Below are 18,638 nucleotides of genomic sequence, written 5' to 3'. Positions count from 1 at the left end.
GCTGTTTTTGCTGGCCTCGCTACTGCAGCCCCGGCTGGATGTCGCTGGTTCACCTACGACCATTACTACCCCTGTCGACGTCCAAATGACAAAAATGACGACGACGACGACGACGGCGACGACGACGACGAAGATATCGACATTAACGACAACAATGACGACGGTCAGCCCGAGCTCGATGATCGGCACGGTACCACTCTCCAGATAGCAGCAGCTCTGGCCTGCCGGTAGTCACACGCAAGGCACGATGGCAGAAAAGAATCGGCCGGCAGGTAGTAGCAGTAGTACGTACGGTGGTGGCCCAGTCGCAAGCTCCAACTACACGAGTGGCTACGATAGCAGTAGAAGTAGTAGCAGTAGTAGTAGTAACATGAGCACGTGGACGAGCACCCAGCAGCAAAGCAACGGTAGAGGTAACAGCGGCGAACCAACGATACCCCGGGCAACGCTCGGTCACTCGGGCTGGTCGTCAACCCCGAAGCTTGATAGGTCGTCCAGCAGCGAGGACGCCTCTTCCACGTACTACAGCAACACAGAGCAGCTGCTCGTCTCGAACAGGAAGCTGGACAGGTCGGAGGTGACCAGCGGTGGTGTGAGCAGCATCGAGTTCGAGGAGAGCAGTGAATCCTCGGCGTCTGAAGATCAGCAACAGCAGGAGGATAGCAGTAGTTCACGCGAGGGAGCCTACAGCGAGACGAGCGCACTCGAGGCTGAGCTGCTCCTGGGGTACGGTGCCGCGTCGTCGGCCTTTGACGCGGTTCTCAACGCCAGCCTCGTTACCGACAACAATCGCAACTTTAGCGAGTGGAACGCCAGCTTGTACAACGAGACCTACATACTGGAGGGCGGTCTGCCTTCGGGCTACGCGCTGCCCCAGATCATAATAGCCGGGTTCGTGGTCACGATACTCATGTTCATCATTGTGGTGGGTAACATGCTCGTTATAATAGCCATAGCGACGGAGAAAGCCCTAAAGAGCAGTCAGAACTGGTTCATAGCCAGTCTGGCGGTGGCCGATTTTTTTCTCGGCCTGGTGATCATGCCTTTCTCGTTGGCCAACGAGATCATGGGCTACTGGATATTCGGGTACTGGTGGTGTGACATACACTCGGCGATGGACGTGCTGCTCTGCACCGCGAGTATCATGAATTTGTGTCTGATCAGTCTGGACAGGTACTGGAGCATCACCCAGGCGATCAGTTATCTCAAGAAACGCACCCCAGCCAGAGCTGCGCTTATGATCACCCTCGTTTGGATACTCTCGGCCGTCGTGTGCATACCACCGCTGCTCGGTTGGAAAAGGACCGCGCCCGAAGAGGAGTATCCCAAGTGCAAGGTGAGTGGTTTTTTTTGTTTGTCCGATGATTCAGGTGATTCTGTTGGGTGGATGAATGAATAATTATTACTGTTATGTTGAAAACAAAAACAAAAAATATTCTCAGTATTGATCAGAAACCGATTTCCGATCGATAAATCGGCAATAGCTAAAGTTTTGAGTTCAAAAAGAAGGTATGGGTCTGAGAGACCATTTTAACCCCTGTATAGCTCAGTTACGTTGAGCTCTTGTTTGTAAACTTTGATTCCTTTGAGCGAGCCTTACTTCGATTGGTACTTATGTATCATGAAAATCACATTGAGATCAGTGATTCGGCTTAAGATGACTTAACTTACATTTACTACAATTACGATGAATCATTGTGTTGGCTGGTGAGAGTAATCGGCCATTGATCGGTAGAGGAAAATAAAAGGGATTCTTGGAGCTGCGTCGAATTTTAAAAAGTATTTATTTTTACGTTGCATGCCAAACGAATCAGCTTAATGAGCACTTGACTCGATTAATTTACTTGATTGTTAGTAATTGCCTGTTCATTTAGATATTATGTTTCCCTGCATTGGCAAGCAGACGTACATTCTTTATACGATGAGTAAAATTAATTGGATGGTGTAAGAATATTATCTGCTAAACGGGATGTATATAGGATGAAGAATATATTTACTAAAAGACTTCATCCATAACGAGTACCTATAAATCTCTTTTTTTTCTGTTTAGCCCACTAGATATCCATAATACTTGGTTGAATCTAATTGCAAATACGAGCTGCTTCTGCTGTTGATATATTTTTTAATTATTCATAAAAAAAAAAATAAAGTCAAATCCTTTTAGAGTAATCTAGTATTTGAGAAAAATCGTAACTGTCATGTTAAAATGACTGGTTTAATTAATACCACAAAGAACTTTGATTAACGCTCGTTTCTACTTGAATTAAAAAAAAAGTCTCGATACCTTAGAGACAATTAATACACAATTTTTTAAATTTTGTTATTCATTATACTCAAGGCTTGAGAACGTATAAGTCCATTTTTCTAAGTTTTCACACAATATAGCTGTATAATCAGCGAGAGGAATCGAACTCCAATTCTTCTTGTGGAGTAACATGATTCATAAATCCTTGTAGTGCTTATCTGGGCCGTCAAAGAGAAACATTATTAAGAAAAACTTATCAGCACTCGTTATCCATTTGAAAGGGTTGGTTTTTATTTTTCTCCGCATTTCAAGGAAACATAACGCTCTAATGCCGACTCGTATACGTGTCCACGCGAATAGGAAAATTTTCCTTCTCATGCAAGAATATCCCTTGTCCGGTGTACAATGATACGTCCACATCGTATGCACGCTGTCAAGCATAAAACTTCCGAAGACTGACGTTCGCGTAAATGATACACGTATCTCTGCACGTGAAGCGAAAAGATGTTTCATGGATCACGCGTTGGATAGTGATGAGAAATAATAATGCTTCAAAAATATCTTCTCAGATCTTTCAAGAGAATCTCTGTTTGTTATGATTAAGACTGAACTTACTTTTCAATGCGATGGATCGGTGAGTCAGAAGATAATCATTTTTATTTTTAGGTAGTGCTACTTTACAGAGCAGCCTTATATATTTTTTAAAGCAAAAAGTATCACCACTCATCAGTCGTTTATATTAATTGCTTAACAAATACTGTGTGGCAAACGGTGGCCATGTGGTACACTGTATGTATATGCGTAAACATGAACTATATGATTATTAGGTATTGTTTACATCCTATTGAGCTTAATTGGGCAGGTGTATGTATACATACATTTATTTTGATACTTGAACCTGGTTTTTTTTTTTTTTTAATGCAAAAAATTTTATAGAATAAAATAATTGAACCAATAACAAAAAAAATAACTACGCTTTTCACGTACAGCTTTGTAAGTCGACTGTGGAGTTCAAAGCGTTGCCGAGTTCAATTATAAATTTAAAAAATAACTAAGTACGAATACATAAAATACTTACTTTTCTTCAAAGATTAATAAATTAATTATTATTTTATGATAATTATTTAAAAGCCTTATAAAACTTGTAAAAACAGCCATCCCTGTGTACTGCCAGACGGTATCTAGATCGTACTATTGCAGATCTAGGTGGAAAGTCTTAACCCGTCCAAGTATGTGATAAGCTTGTTCAAGACTATAAGTGTGGGACATTATAAAATGAAAATTTGTTAAGACGTAACACAGTACGAACATGCAGGGATGAGTTTGCAGCTAAAATTCCGTTGTTCGTCATACTGCAAGCATTCCGATAAAACCCTTTACTTTTGCCTGCAGCGAATATACGCAAGATCGCATTACTTCTGCGTACATGAGCAATTACTTCTATTGGTCTCCGGGAAGCTGTCCTCTTGTATTTTCGTAAATTCTTGTTCAGACCAGCAGCTAATTCACAGCGGCCACGGCGCTTGTCTTTTCTTTTTCCAGTTTCACAAGCCTCCCCTCCGGCTATTCTCCTTGAGAAAACACGTGGAAAAGTACGAGAGATTGAATTTCCGCGTGCGCTTGTTTGTCCGAGCAAGCGATGTTTAACGGACATGCCATCTCACTGTCTCCTCTTTTTTCGTACTTCATTTTCTCTTGGACAAATATTTGCATCACTCGCCTAAAGGGAGGAAACCGTACGTTCATATCGACCGGACGAATGACGAGGCGAAGTTTACGCTGTGGTATTTGTTCCTAAGCATTTGCAATAATATTTATCTGGGCTCGCCGGTTTTTTCTTTTTTTTTTTTTTTCACTTCAACGGAGGGGGAGCCTCGAAAAGTGAAGAAAATTGTTTTTCCCAATATAATGGTTTATGCGGGCATGGTTTTTTTTGCATTCATGTATTTTAATTTCTTTCTCCAAACAGTCGAGTCACCTTGGATTAAAAAACAGCTTATGTTTGGTCTTGCTGAGAAGTTTCTTAAAAATAGTGTCTCTCAAATAATTATTATATCAAGTTTACTAAAATGATTTTTTGTCTACTGAATGTACATCTGGACTTGGAAATTTCATCAGAAATTGAACAAAAAAAAATCCATCTATTTTGTTACTTTTTGTCACAATTTCCATCAATCATACTATGGTTGACGTGTTTTCAAATGAATCAGGCTAACAAAAAGCTGGGCTGAAAAAAAATTACTCATCCGTCAATTTGCGCTGAGAGTAATTGTATGTTCCGCCCTTCAATTGAATCATATTAATCGATTGCATCGATTTTAACTTGTTTATTAAAATACCCGTTATCTGTATGGGTCGCGTACGAGCTCTATTTCCTCATGGTAAATTGTCGCTAATCAATGAAGACATCATTCATAAATTAAATACTTAATTTTACCCCGAAAACTGTCCAAATCTCTCTCCCATACCTACAAAATTCAATCACCTACACTCATCAAAACTAAATTCAGAGCCTGCAAAGCCAAAATCTCTCTCTATTCTATCAGTTCGTGTTTGCAGCTGTTGCGTAACGATTTATCAAATATAAATCGACGGGCACTTTGCAACAGACTTTTTGCCGCACACGCAATCTCTATGTGTATATTTTCGTACTCAGTTGCGAGAAGTAATTAGTGGACACACGAAGAGCATCTCCACAATCATCAAAATCATGAATAAATCAATACCAGCAATCTCGATGCTCAGCACGGGGGCTTGGGTAATGGCTGAATAATTTATAAAGGACGCACTTGCCATTGGAAGCTATTTGGAAAACTAGAAAGTATACCACGACTATTCAATATTACGCAGGATCCATGTATGCGGTTATTTTTTTTAAAGTAAAAGGGAAAAAGAGTTTCATGTCTTACCAATATGCCACCGTTTCTACTGAAAACTACGTTCCCATCGGGCATGTTGATCGATCGGTCGTATAGCACTTGCTTCTTCTTCTCCTTTTAAGGATTATCGTTTAATAACATCATTGAAGCATCAATACGCGATAAATACAAGGATCTATGATCATTTTAAACGAAGTCAAAACAAAAACACAAGTTAAAGCCCACTGCCGCCTTTCCAAACACATAACCACAAATAGCATGTAATCATGGTTTAAAGTAGCAAATGATAAAAAATTGTTGAGCCAACCGTAACTATTAAAAGCGTAAGCCACGTAATGGCCATTACGCCCAGAGCGACACCCACACACGCAAAAATAAACGAAAAAAGTAACGATGCCCGTGGCGATAGCCGAGAAAAAACATGCCTACCGGAAAACAGCTCTCTTGTGGTAGTAGTAGAAACAGCCGTGGCAGTCAGACGGACGCGGGAGAGAGTCATTTTTCCTCTCTCTCTCCAGCTCCTTTTTTTTTGCCTTTAATCTCGATAGAGAGAGCCGCTCGCTCTTCGAAAAAGAAAAACAAACGTGAAAACATGCAAATACGCTCTCCCCCCCCCCTGGAGAAAAAGGCTCTTTCGTCAGCTGTCTCTTTCGAAGAGCTTTTTCGCGCTTGTTATCGATCGCTACAGAGAAGCAGCTACCGGCATACCACGGATCTGTTATGGAACTCTCTCTCTCTCTCTCTCTCTCTCTGTCTCTCCATGCGTGCATATTGAGCGAGATGAGTGGCTCACCGTCTAAATTCTTGTACCTGAGGTTATCAACCGCTGTTTTCCTCGAGGCCTTTTTTTTAGAAAAATTGTCAATCTGTCGATATGGTAATTGATTGTGGAAAATACAAATTTGTAGGTACATCGTGGTTCATTGAGACTATCTGTTGGTAGCAGGTGATTGTTTTTTTAACCAACGGTGAAATTACTCGTACGGTGTGCCTTCTGTATTGATTTTTTTTTTTTTTTTTTTTTTTTTTATTGGTACGTGTGTCGAAATGGAAGTACTTTAAAATGCGAACTTGTCGTCTCAGCCCGAGGTGATTTTTTGCCTTTTATATTCTAGTGTGTACTCAATCCTGGTAAATGCTCAGTGACAGAGTACGGTTTTTTGCCTCTCTGCTTGTGGATGTTGACTCATCGTTAAGCACTGCTGCTGGATGCATATGGAAAAAAAGGGAAAAAAAAAGCGTGGCTCATTACTTCACATCGAGGCAAGTATTAAAATTAGCCGCACACACGGGCGACGCCGTAATAAAGTTCACGAAATAATTGACGCCTTGTTATTAGCCGTACTATTATACCGTAACGGTGGCCACTTTATTTTCAACGCCTGCGTTTTTTATACGAAATTACAGTACTTTGCAAAAAGGGCTCCATTTTTTTTTTTTTTTTTTTATCACTTTTCATGGCTTTTTCTGCTTTTTTTCCTCCCTTCACTAAAAACGAAAAGCTCACTGCGTCAAAATCATTCACGTCAACTTGCGCTTAAAATAACCGTTTTGTCGCTAAAAAATTGAGAAAAAGGATAAAAGCTAGTCCATCAAGCTTACGGTTGTCAATGCTAGCGAGCGTTGTCTGCATGATGTATTTTAACGTAACAAGGGTCAACGTGTTTTTTTTTTTTTTTTTTTTTTTTTTTTCACTACCTAGTCGAAGGCAAAAGAGGGAGAATGAGCTAGTTTATTGAGAAAAAAAATCGAGGGGAAATTCATCCAATATCCCTGGACGTACATTATGCCTAAAACGAAAGCAAAATTGATTCGAAAGGCGCCAAAGCGGAGGGGAGCGAGTGTGGGTAAAGAGATTATCGACCAACGAACGGAGGCTGGTGGTGCAGGGAAAAGAAGGAAGTTCTAAAAATACACAACGGGGAAGAGGATGAGACGAAAGGAGGGAGGGGGGCGCATTTCATGCGGTCTAATGAGACACTCGGTGCGGCGTGTGCACCGATTACCGCAGCGTTTGAGTGGGGTATATATTTCTCTGTTCTGTCTTGTTTCTGGTGCTTTTGGGTGCTCGAGCGAAGCTGTTCAAAGAGATGTTTCCCATGTTATATGTGCGAAAAGGCGTTTGTCGTGGGAATTTTGGTATTTTCAATATTTTAGCTTTTCTTGATGATATGTCTGGGATGACAGAGAGAGAGTTGAAATACATATCTGAAAATGGAAGATCCTAATGTAAGAAGCCTTTGATTTTTTTGTGTGCATAGTTTTAATCGTTATTGAAGAATGTTTTTTTTAAATAGCAAGAATATGCTGAATTTCCGTGAAGCAAATTTTTAGTTAATGCCGTACTTCTTTTGAATCAAAGGGGATTTTTAGGAGATAAAATCGTATACATGAACTTTCCATTGATGCTTTACAGAAAAATATCAGATGGATAATGGCAAATCTTTCACACTTTGAAAGCTTTTTTGATCAGTAAACAAAACACTTTCTTATTTCTTATACAAACAGGCTGCCATAAATTTTACAGTGAATGATCTAGGTAAAGCTTCTTAAGCTTAATAACTACGTACTCTATTGTTTTGCCACTTGGCCCATTAATATATTAATAAATAATCGTCCAAAGCTGAAGTTCAATGTATGTCAGCCTTTATACAGTGATTACTATTCTAAGAACTCGATAAAAAGTGTTATATTTCTTATTCAAGAAGGCATTCGTTCAAGTTTTTATGGGCCAGAACAAGTCTTCTTCTTTATCATTTCGTGAATCTTACATTAGCTTCTACTCCTGCTGATGCTGCTGAAAAATTAAGGAAAACTTTATAGAATGCAAATCCTACAATTTGTAACTATAATTTTACTTGGTGCTTTAGTTATAAGCCCCATACTTTTTTAATAAAAAAGATCGATTTTTCCTTTCACTGAATAATCAGATTTCTTGCTTGTTTTTCGCTAGTCCCAAGGATAAACCATAACTTATTTACTGGGGAGGGGTGTTTATTATATCTTGAATACTTTTTTATTACTAACCATATTAGTTAAATGTGTACCTTCTCGCACGAATGTTTTTATGAAACCTTTTTTTTAAATAGTCATTTCCTAAATCTTAATAAAAATTATCCTATTTAAATTGTCCTGTTTATTTGGTCTAAGAACCTGATTACGTCGCAATATATCCTTGGACTACAATAATATTAAATAAGAACTTATTTTTCATCGACTCAATTATCATCAAGAAGGTGTTCATAATATTGGTTGTAGTAAAAATGTTTTACAATAAATATAGCAAATATTACAAAAACGACGGAAAATCATCAGGACCATCCTAATCATGAATTTTCACACGATGCCCTAAAAAAAAAAAAAAAAAAAAAAAAAAAAAAACACGTCCAACATCTCTTTATATTGTCTGAAACGATTCCACCCCCCCATACGGGCCATTTAAAATTTAAATCCCTAAGATTTTCAATCCACCAGACTAGAAAATGACCGACGACCCTGGTTTCGAGATCAAGTGCGCAGGGAGGAAGAATCGCAGTTCTCCGTCTCTCCTTTTCCAGAAAATCGATAGCTCCCCCTAGCCCGTCTGTAACCGTCTTATCCCGAAGTAAAGTAAAGCGAAGTGGGAGAACACAGAGAGAGAGAGAGAGAGTTGGGGGGGTTGGAAGAAAAATTCACCCGAGAAGCCAGTCGTCGAAGAAAGCGGCAAATCTCAGCCCCCGTTCTTTATCAATCAGCGCGCGCGAGCGCGTTGTTCCTCTTTTCCTTCCCTCCTCTCGGTACCACCACGGTATTGAAGCCGATGGATTAAAATACCTCCCTTTCCCGCTCGGCCGTGGAAAAACTCAAATAAGCTGTTTTCTCGCTTTATTTTTCGATTTCTCTTCGTCCAATGCTTCTAAGCTGGAAACGCGAGAGGGGCGGAAGTAATGACTTTAGATCCGAACACGTAATCGTCGACTCATGCTTTACTGTGACGTTTTCATAGAGATAAAAGAAAAATATTATGTATTTTCCTTATGTCAAGTGGCTTTGAGTAATCACATGGTATGTTTAGACAATGTCCAAGTGATGGAATTGTTGTTCTTCAAATAAAAACAAATTAGGGGTGAATAGTCACAATGATTGACATACAGGTGCTGAGGAAGAAATAAATAGTACACGGATTATTCCTCGGCGATATCTTAATCAGTCGAAAAACAAGCTTAATCAAGCTGGACGGTTAACTGACTGCGTTTCTGTTTCCGTCCAGGAGTGCTTGATGGAATTACTATCTGATGGCATTACGGTTGGTTTTTTCTTCGAGATTTAATTATTTTTCCGTGTGGTCAATATACTCGTCAGAAATTCATGCCGTAAATAATATCATCAGGTAGAGGTTGATTGATTGGATGGCAATTGAGGTAACAGATAGGGTGTAAGGGGGTGGACGTGAGAAGTTGAGCGTATTGAAAAATAAGATCATCACAATGATTTTTTAACTCATTTAATTGATTTATGGAGGGACTCTTTTCAACCATGTGACAGTCCAGCATTGAAATGTAAAGTAACACGATGAATTTGGAGAGCTCTGCCATTATCAGCCTTTTCGAGCAACGAAATCTCGTCCCACGGGACGAATAAAAGGAGGGTGAACAAGGGACCCTCGCACATATCTGTGTGGGAAGAATCTGGGGGTGACTAACAATAAAGGACACATTTCATAAGCAGATGCGCAAGGAGTGACAACGACAAGAATCCAAACATGCGGTCCTCACTGAGCTCTTCTCTTTTTTTCTGCTCATCACGCACTCGTGTTTATTGTACTCTCTGGGAAGTTCGATATTTTAATGCCGAGTGGAATTTAATATTCAAGCGGGTCATCGCTATCCAGTGTTGTACGAGAGCCGCACTGAAAAATTCAACGTTTTCCTTTGAAACTCTCCTCGTATCCAGAGAGTAGATATTGTTCCAAAGCCTTTTTATGGCTAAACAATGTAAGACGATGAAAAACACCTCCTCTGCTCTCTCCAGGCAACTGATCTAAGAGTAAATAAAAATTATAGCCAGCATCGAGCCTAACGCAATCCCGGTATCCGTACGTAACCTCTAGAAGCTCGACACCCGTGAGCCAGATGCTGCAGCTAGGATCCGATTTCCAGCGAAAATGCTGCGGTGGAAAGCGCTACATAAGCCTCTCGCCTCGGGAATTTTAATTGACGTGAGATGAAAAGCTCACTCTGCCGTGAGCTGCGTATCGGTTTATTTACATAAGTTCGTCCCTGAATGAAACCGAGCTCGTATGCAGAGTTTAATTGTTTCGAGAAGCCTCCACTGTTGCGTGGTACGCTAGTTTTTGGAATTGATTATTTCGGAGGCACGTGTATCAGAGTGTATTCCGTGGTTGTTTGGGAGTTGAGGAAGGAATTCGAATCGGAGGTGATGTATGGGTAAATGTGAAAGATAAAATAATTAACTTAATTTTCGAGCACACCTTAACTTGTCATTTACCGGTTTCATTTGAATTGTTTAAAAGAACACACTATCTCATATGAACGTTGCCAGCCAGCATTGTCAAAAAGGGCTAAGCATTATATGAGTGTTTTTAAAGAAAAGCTTACAAATTTATCATACGAGCGTTCGATGTCACTGACAAATTAACTTATGCTAATTAATCTACTGACAAATTAACTTATAATTTAATCAACGTGATCGTCTTTCGAGGTACTTGATAAATCGTGACCCGTAATAAACTTGTGCACATATTTTTTAAAAGCCTAGCGTCACCCGATGATAACCCATTTAACGAAAAATTCGACCGAGTGCACTTTCAAATCAGCAGTTTGCCCAACAAACTTTTTTCGCTCCACTTTACTTAGGGGTCGAAAATAAAAAAAAGGGGGAAAACACTCGCTAAGCCCTCGAAATTCATTAAAATCCAATTAAGCTAAGCGAATATCTGGCGATTCGTAGCGAAACATCAGCTGATATTTCTCTCGCCTTAAAAGGGTCGAGCAATTACAGTGGAACAAAACGAACGAAAAGAGAAAGGATCGAAGCGCTACTCTAAACGTTTGAACAAATTAAAAGGAAAATGGTTGTGTGTGCGCGTGCGTCTGACCGCAGGTTGGCTTGTTCTACTTGACGTCGATTAAACGCGTCACGGCCCTACCGAGGAATTTCAATTTCGGTGCGAGGAAAAAGAGAAAAGGTTTGCGGATTAATGGGGGGCATCGAGTTAAAAGAGAACCGTGGAGAGGGGTTTTGCGGGGTGGTAAGATTTCCATTATGCAAATGAACCGAATTAAAAGTGGCTCGCGGGTGGTGCTGGCGAGAAAAAGTAGCCCCTCTTTGTTCATGCACGCGCATCTGCAATGGGGTGAATTTTAAGCACGGCATAAGATGCGAATGACGTAGACGTGGATTTTTTTTCTTAGAAGCGCTGGATGGATATTGCTTTTTTTATTGACTTTCACTGTTACGTCTTGAAGGAGTTTACTCTTTTAGTATGCAAACTCTAAAAAAAAAATCTGAATAAAAAGAGTAATCCTTGTCATCGTTGGACCAAAAATAAAAAATAAAAAAAAGACAGAATTTAAAAGCACTGCCATAAGAGAAAGGTGCTGGAGCGTCACGGTAATTTACACCATTACCAAGCAAGAGGAGCGTCGTTAACGCGATTAATGCGTCCTCGGGCGCGAGAAAAACGAGGCTGGTAAAAGTGCAAGAGGAGATGGGGACAATAGCCAAAAGAGCTGCACACGCAACCGGTTGAAAAGAGCGATGCCTCTCAATTATTTATATTATTTCCCCGCTCTGGCGTACCCAATGACTCTTCCCTCTTTTCTTCTCATTTAAATTTTTGTCACCCCCAGTTTTGCCATCGGCACACGTATAGCGCATTTATTAAGCCAGTACTGCCCATTTATGTTGTTCTCCGTCTGTAAACTCTGCATTACATATTCTCTAACTAATCTACACTCGTAACTTTTGTTTCACATTGTTATGAAAGGATGGCGTCGTATAATTCCTTATCAACGCAGAGAAGAAAAAGCGAAAACTGGAGAAACACCAGGCACCCCGGTCCCCAGGAGAGAGAAAAATACAACGAATGGTAATAATCATTCCCGAAGCCCATAGCAGCGTAGGATATGATTCAGTTGGAATAAACGAGTGCACTTTTTCCAAACAAGGTCGGGCCAACGAGCCGCGAAAATAGTACCTCGGTGCACGTTTCGCCGCATCAATCAGCTCTCCCATTTCCACGATTGCGTCCATACCCGCACGTACGTACTCGTACAGGAGAAGGAAGGGTGATAAAAGAAAGGGGGGAGCCGTACCTATACGTACGCCCGCCCGACGTTGTCAGCCAAAGGAACAAAAAGACACTCTCATCTCGACGGCGGCGCCCCACGGGAGGATAGTTATATGCACTGCGCGCACAATCGACCGTCATTCCTATCCTCGACGGGGCATTAGCTCCTCTTTTTTCTCCTCCCACCCGCTGTCACGTGCACCATCCCACTAGTCGTTTTTCAAAAATCGTCATATTTTTTCACGTCTCGTGTATACCGATCGCGTGTTGCAGAATTACACGCCCTTGCTGTCAGCTTTTTCTCGCGTCTACTTGTTCCTGCAGTGTACCACACCTGCGCAGTTAGCTATCGCGTGGGCGCTTAGTCGTCGAGCCGCGAATAAGAGACGCCGCTCGTACTGATGTACGTATGTATGCGTGCAAATATGAATGTAGGTGGCCAAGAATAACTTTGCGCGAACGCTTGATTGCACTTGAGTTTGTATACGCACGATAAACTCGAGTGTCGGACGCATGAATGAAGCGCCTCGTTTGTTTGGCGACGGGTGGGTGGGTTTCTCGCTTTTTTTTTTTCTGGTAGACAAGTCTTTGGGATCTGGCACGATGACGTTGATATTTGAGTATTTTAGTATTTTAGTAAGGTTTTGATTGAGTATTGGATCGGAGCCGACTGAGCGTCTTAATTTAAATAAAAAAATGCTTCTTGCACTGTGAGTTATGCGAAGAATTTTTTGCAAGCCAATCAAGAACCCAGGATGAATTAAAACGCAAAAGCGATTCTTTCGCGGAATTTGAAGAATTTAATTAAAAACGTAAACGAATGCATTTGTTAGACGCTGACTGGAGGAAAAGGAAAAGAAGCGCTGCAGTGCAATGATTGAATGGGTGGAAAAAAAAAAAAAAACAGATCCTGCATTTCGGTGCTTTTAATTTGAAAGAACGCTCAGTGGAAAATGTAACACCGGGATACTAAAGAACACAATTCCTTTCAGAAGGAATTTTCGAAAATTCCACGTTTTGACTGAAAAAACCATTTGTCAAGTTGTCACGGAAAAAATTCATGAGAAAAAAGTTAAACGCTCGTGGTTAGAAGTATAATTGTGGGGGTAGCAAATTTTATTTATGGAGGTGTTTTTGCGTGTACGATACTTCTCAGCGTAGATTTCTCAGTATACACTCTCTGAAAAGGTCATCATAAATAGTTGATATTATTTTATGGATTGAAACATAGTGGACATAATTTGGATTAAATTAAAGGATCAAGACGTCAAAAACACCTATGGATAAAATTTTTTTTCAACGAATTAGATTCTTAAAAGCGAATTGTCATTAACAACAACGTTAATTGCATCCAAACTATTGAATATCGTATTCATAGGATCTCTTTGTCTTTTTGCTTCTTTTTCATCCTCAAGCCAAATTAGCTTCCAGAGAGCGACGGTGCTCAACAATTCAACTTCTAAATCCTCAGGCACGTCAAAAGCATTGAGGCGATTTCACTCAGTGCACGCACCCAAATGGCACTATGGAAATGGTTATACGAGTCGGAGAGCACTGTACACATCGCGGGGTGAAGCGTCGAAGCGCATGACGCGAGTCTGTTGAGTAAGTCACTCGAACGATTTATAAGCGGGATTTCGCGATCGAAATTGAAAATCCGACGGCTGAAAACAGCACTGGACGTTTAATAATTTTCGCGATTTCGGATCGAGGGGATGGGTATTGCCGAATTACCAGTGCAGATGACGAGAGACTGTTGATTTTCGCTAGGGATGAGTGCGTCTGTGTGCGTTTGGAGATTATTGTGCTGAGTTGATTGATGAGCCTTCACTGCGTGTTTGCATCGTTTGTTGTGGCTGCTGCAGCTGCTGTACGACAAAGATGTTGGGATTAAATTCTTCTCGACTTTAGATTGCTTTCACCGGGAGATTATTATTGTATTCGAATCCCATGTCTCTTTCGATCGATGAATTATCAATTGGCTAATTTATTTATTTATTGATTTATTTGTTTATGTTATTAATGTGAAGCAACGTGAATCCTTCAACCTTATTTGGGATTAAATGGTTTTCAAGCAATGGCAGTAATATTGATAAATGTGCTCCATCACTTAATCAATCGCAAATACTGTAAGTAGTAAAACATGATATTGGTCAGACATCATATTTTACTCGTATTTTACATCACACATTAATTGTCAAACAATTGTAACTCATGTATTCAATCTATTATGAAATAAATGATTAACATGAACGAGGCTATTCATCATATAGTATACGTATTAATTGATAACCAATATCGCAAGTAGTAAGATATGGTATTAGTCAGACATTTGTATACCAATTGGGTAACAGTTTAAATTTCCCTATTTAAGTGATATATAACAATTTTGAAAAAATTATTATGTGCACTAGTGTATCATAAACAATCAAATCAATCGCAAATGCTGCAAGTAGTAACACCTGGTATAAGTCAGACATTCTTAGAAAAAACCATATTCTGAAATAAATTGGTACGACTTAATAACTGAAGGTGTGCATCTTTAATATTATTAGCAGTCTTAATAACAGTCTTTTCTATGGTTAGTGAAATAAATAAACCAACTCATAAACACAATTTCCATTACTGGGTTATTGGACATACCTGACATATTTAGATGGAATCTCTCAAAACCCTCATGATTTCGATATCAAAGTGAAGTATTCAGTACTTACGAATATATTTAATATCGATTCAACTTTATCGCATGTAAAATAAACGTTCATCACAACAAACGGACGAAAAAAGGACTGAGTATAAAAATGTAGTGCTACAAAGCCATTCGAATTGGGTGAAAGTGCCCATTTAATTACTTTAATTTTCCAAAGGACAACAAAGCCGTCAGCAGAAGTAGCTATTTCCCCGTCTTACACAGCCGTCTTGGTTCCAATAAAAACTTTGCCAACCAGTTTATTTCGAGTCGTTAGTAAAGTTTTAAGGTTCACGTGCGCAAGCAATTTTCTGCCATTCAGCTTGCGTGGCTGTAGCCTCTTTAAAAGTGAAGCTTGAATGGAGCCATTATAATTGTCTGACGATACGAAGGTAATCGGTGGAGCAAAAATATCCGCATGAGAAATGAGGTAAAACGTAAAAATACTATACCTGGTGCAAGTGTGGTATTAGGTCCATTAGGTAATAGGTGAGGAGGATTTTTTAAATAATTTTGGTAGAAGCTGTATTGGTTGAAACAAAGTACGTCAATAATTTAGCAAGAGGAATAATTTAGATGCAATTTTACGCTAAAACTCATTTCATCTCTCACACAATTTCGATGAACCAAAAGCAGTACAATGTAAAAGAAAAAAAATCAATTTCACTCAACCCTCCTGCTGGGCATTTGCGGAATGCAGAATCCATTATTCCGCTTGAACGTGTGTGTATACGTGCACGTACCTCGTACTGGAATAGCTCGAGGTAAATAAGACGACACAGCGAAAAAAAAAAGTTACTAAAAAGAAAAAGACTCATCCCAAGGAAGTGGGCGATGAATTAGCTGCCCGTGACAGGTAATAGCGCAGGTATACAATGCGCTCGGCCGTGCCTTGAGCTTCGTTCCTCCCCTAATCGCCCGTCAATAAGTCACGCTCCGAGGATTTCTTTCCCCCTCCTTTTCACCACGTCCTCTCTCTCCATCTCTCGTGCCGTACACTATATAGTTTGCCGTTGGTTTCTTTTCCACACCCCGCCATTGTATTCTTTGGTATAAGCGCACTGGGTGTTTCTCCGACTGTACGACACTGCACGTGCGTGTCCGGTCGTAAATTCCCTTCCTACCCTCCGGACTTTACCGCGCTTTCTTCTTTGCCTTTTTCTCTTGTTTCCCCTCGTCCATTGTTTCTCTCTTTTTGCGGATTTTTATACTTTCTTGCCCTGCTTTCCAAGTCATTTTAACGTTGTGTAACCTTTTTTTTTTATTTTACCGTCACTGACTTTTGTTTCACGACCCACTACTTCGAAGCTTGATATTAACAAAGTTTTTTACGCTCCTTGCGTTTCATTCGGTGCGCACCATCAAACTATATGACTGTAAAAAAATACTAAAACACTTAATAGCCAAATGAAACAGTGACGGTACACTGTAACTGCTAGCGCGTATGATTTTTACAGTAACGAGCATTGACTGTATCCTATAAAATGTTGCGTCACCGATCCTACACTAACGTGCATCATCCACCCGACGAAACTCACAATTTCACGAGCACCAATCGAAAAGCCACGTGACATGACGAGCCCCACGGGATACATTTCCCAAGCCTCCTCCCTTTTTTATCCTCGTTCGGATGCTGTGTGTATAAATACAAAAGAAACACTCTCCCACGTTGTCGAGAAAAAAAATTATTAAATCCTCCTTCGACGCCGCCCCCTTTTTCACGAATCCCAGAAGGGCCCGTCTGGGACCATTCATCTTTTTGAATTACGTACAGGAGATCGAAGCCCGGAGGGGGGGGGATTACGGAAGATCGGATGCTTCCGTGTTGTCATATTTTGCCGAGCGAGCCTGTATCGGTGACTATCGACAGTTGGGGTGTTTTTTTCTTTTTTTGTTTTTTTAAAATTTATTTTTGAACTGTCAGTCATCTTGGGGTACTGTCGTATTCATGCGCCAAACGACGGCTGAAAAATTGACGAGAAGATCGACGCGTCGATGGACGCGGATATGATGAAAAATCGATGGACCGACCTTGTCAACAAAATAGACACTGGCAACTCGAAATTTTACGACGGAAAAATCCAGTGCCATTCGTCGATTCTCATTCCAAAAAAAAAAAAAAAAAAAAAAAGAAGAAGAAAAGAAAAATATTACGACCGACAGCAAAGAGCGTCCTAAAACCGGACATAACGCGTATCAGATATTAAATTCGTGAAAAAAAATAGAGGGAGAAATAGAGGAAATAAAAACTCGTAACTCGGGCGAGTAAAAAGATTTCACGCACGACGCGGGAAAAATTTAGAGCCCGAAAATCTCACGAAGGGGAACAACGCGACAGGCATAAGTGAAAGCAGTAGCGCGAAGAAAGGAGTATTACATGTTCGAACGAAGGAGGGACAGTGTGTTTGTTCATGCATATCGCGCGTGTGGCCAGGAGGGATGAATATTGCAAACGTGCGACGTGGCGGTACGTATAAATCTTACACTCTGCAGTATCGTAAAAAGAAAATGACTGGTGTGTGCCGAGCCACGAGTTTCTTTTTGTATTGTGTACGTGCGCACGCAATGATAAATGTATATTAAAGGCCATCTCGACACCTCAATTTGTTATTGTTTATGTAAACAAGCTAATCTAATACTCGGAAAAGAGACTTTAAATGAAGCTCATACATTTTTTCACCTACGTAATCTTCAAAGCAGGTGATATGAAACCCGAGGAGCATAGAAAAGTTCTACCTAAACATCTGACACAAACGTAGTAATCCGTATTTTAATCCTTGAAATTGCTCCTATGAACTAAGCGACCACTCACTCTCGGCTCAGGAACAACTGTCAATCCTTGAGCCCGGGCATGCCGGAAAATTCGAGTAAACTGCTGGAGCGTAGTAGTGATCGAGGGAAACGGCCGAAAGTGCAAATGAGCACAAAATGTTCTGCCAAAACTTGGTTCGCTCAATCTTCGGTTGAAAGAGGAATTCCACAGACGGATGGACGTATAGACAGGCACATTTTGCGTCTTCACTGTTCGACATTAGCCTTGAACTCGTGAAATACGATTCCCTTCAACTCGGTCTCCTCGACCTTTCGTTAATATGGAATAGGGATTGTAAAAGTTCTTTCTGGTTATTCAGTAACTATGTGTGTGCTTTTTTAATTTCCTTTTTATATCTAATTTCAACTAAATAAGTTTAAAAAAATAAATTAATATTGTAATTATTTTGAATTTTTATAAAATAACAGTTTAACTAAAATTTCAATGCATAATTTCTAACTGTGGTCAAACATTACTCAACTTTAAAGTTGAACACTTTACTTCAAAAAATCAAGAAATCATAATTTACAGAATTAAGGGAATTCAATATTGGCTGACGTATTACAGAAATACTCCTGATGACCATACATTTATTTAATTTTTGAAATATTTAGTTTTTTTAGTAAAGTCAAAACTAGTACTAATAATTACTAAATAAACAAAATATTTTCAAAAAAACTGAAAGAAAGAAGCCAAGGTGATAACATTCATAGACACGCTCC

The 18,638-nt window shown here is 40.0% G+C and overlaps 1 protein-coding gene across 1 annotated transcript in view; it reads left to right on the top strand.

The window, feature by feature from the left end:
* Positions 1-230: 230 nt before the first annotated feature.
* The window catches only part of Octalpha2R (alpha2-adrenergic-like octopamine receptor), a 138,965-nt gene continuing 120,557 nt past the window's right edge, over positions 231-18,638 (top strand). The window contains exon 1 of the mRNA XM_014357361.2: positions 231-1,336. Coding sequence (XP_014212847.2) covers positions 248-1,336 — 1,089 coding nt within the window. The 5' untranslated portion in view covers positions 231-247. The remainder of the gene's footprint in view (positions 1,337-18,638) is intronic.

Source organism: Copidosoma floridanum, unplaced genomic scaffold (assembly GCF_036245765.1).
Source record: "Copidosoma floridanum isolate Cflo_tuat_1 unplaced genomic scaffold, Cflo_Japanese_pri ptg000021l, whole genome shotgun sequence".
NCBI classification, from domain to species: domain Eukaryota; kingdom Metazoa; phylum Arthropoda; class Insecta; order Hymenoptera; family Encyrtidae; genus Copidosoma; species Copidosoma floridanum.
Note: the sequence above shows the minus strand (reverse complement) of the source record. Positions and strands in the feature narration are given on the sequence as shown.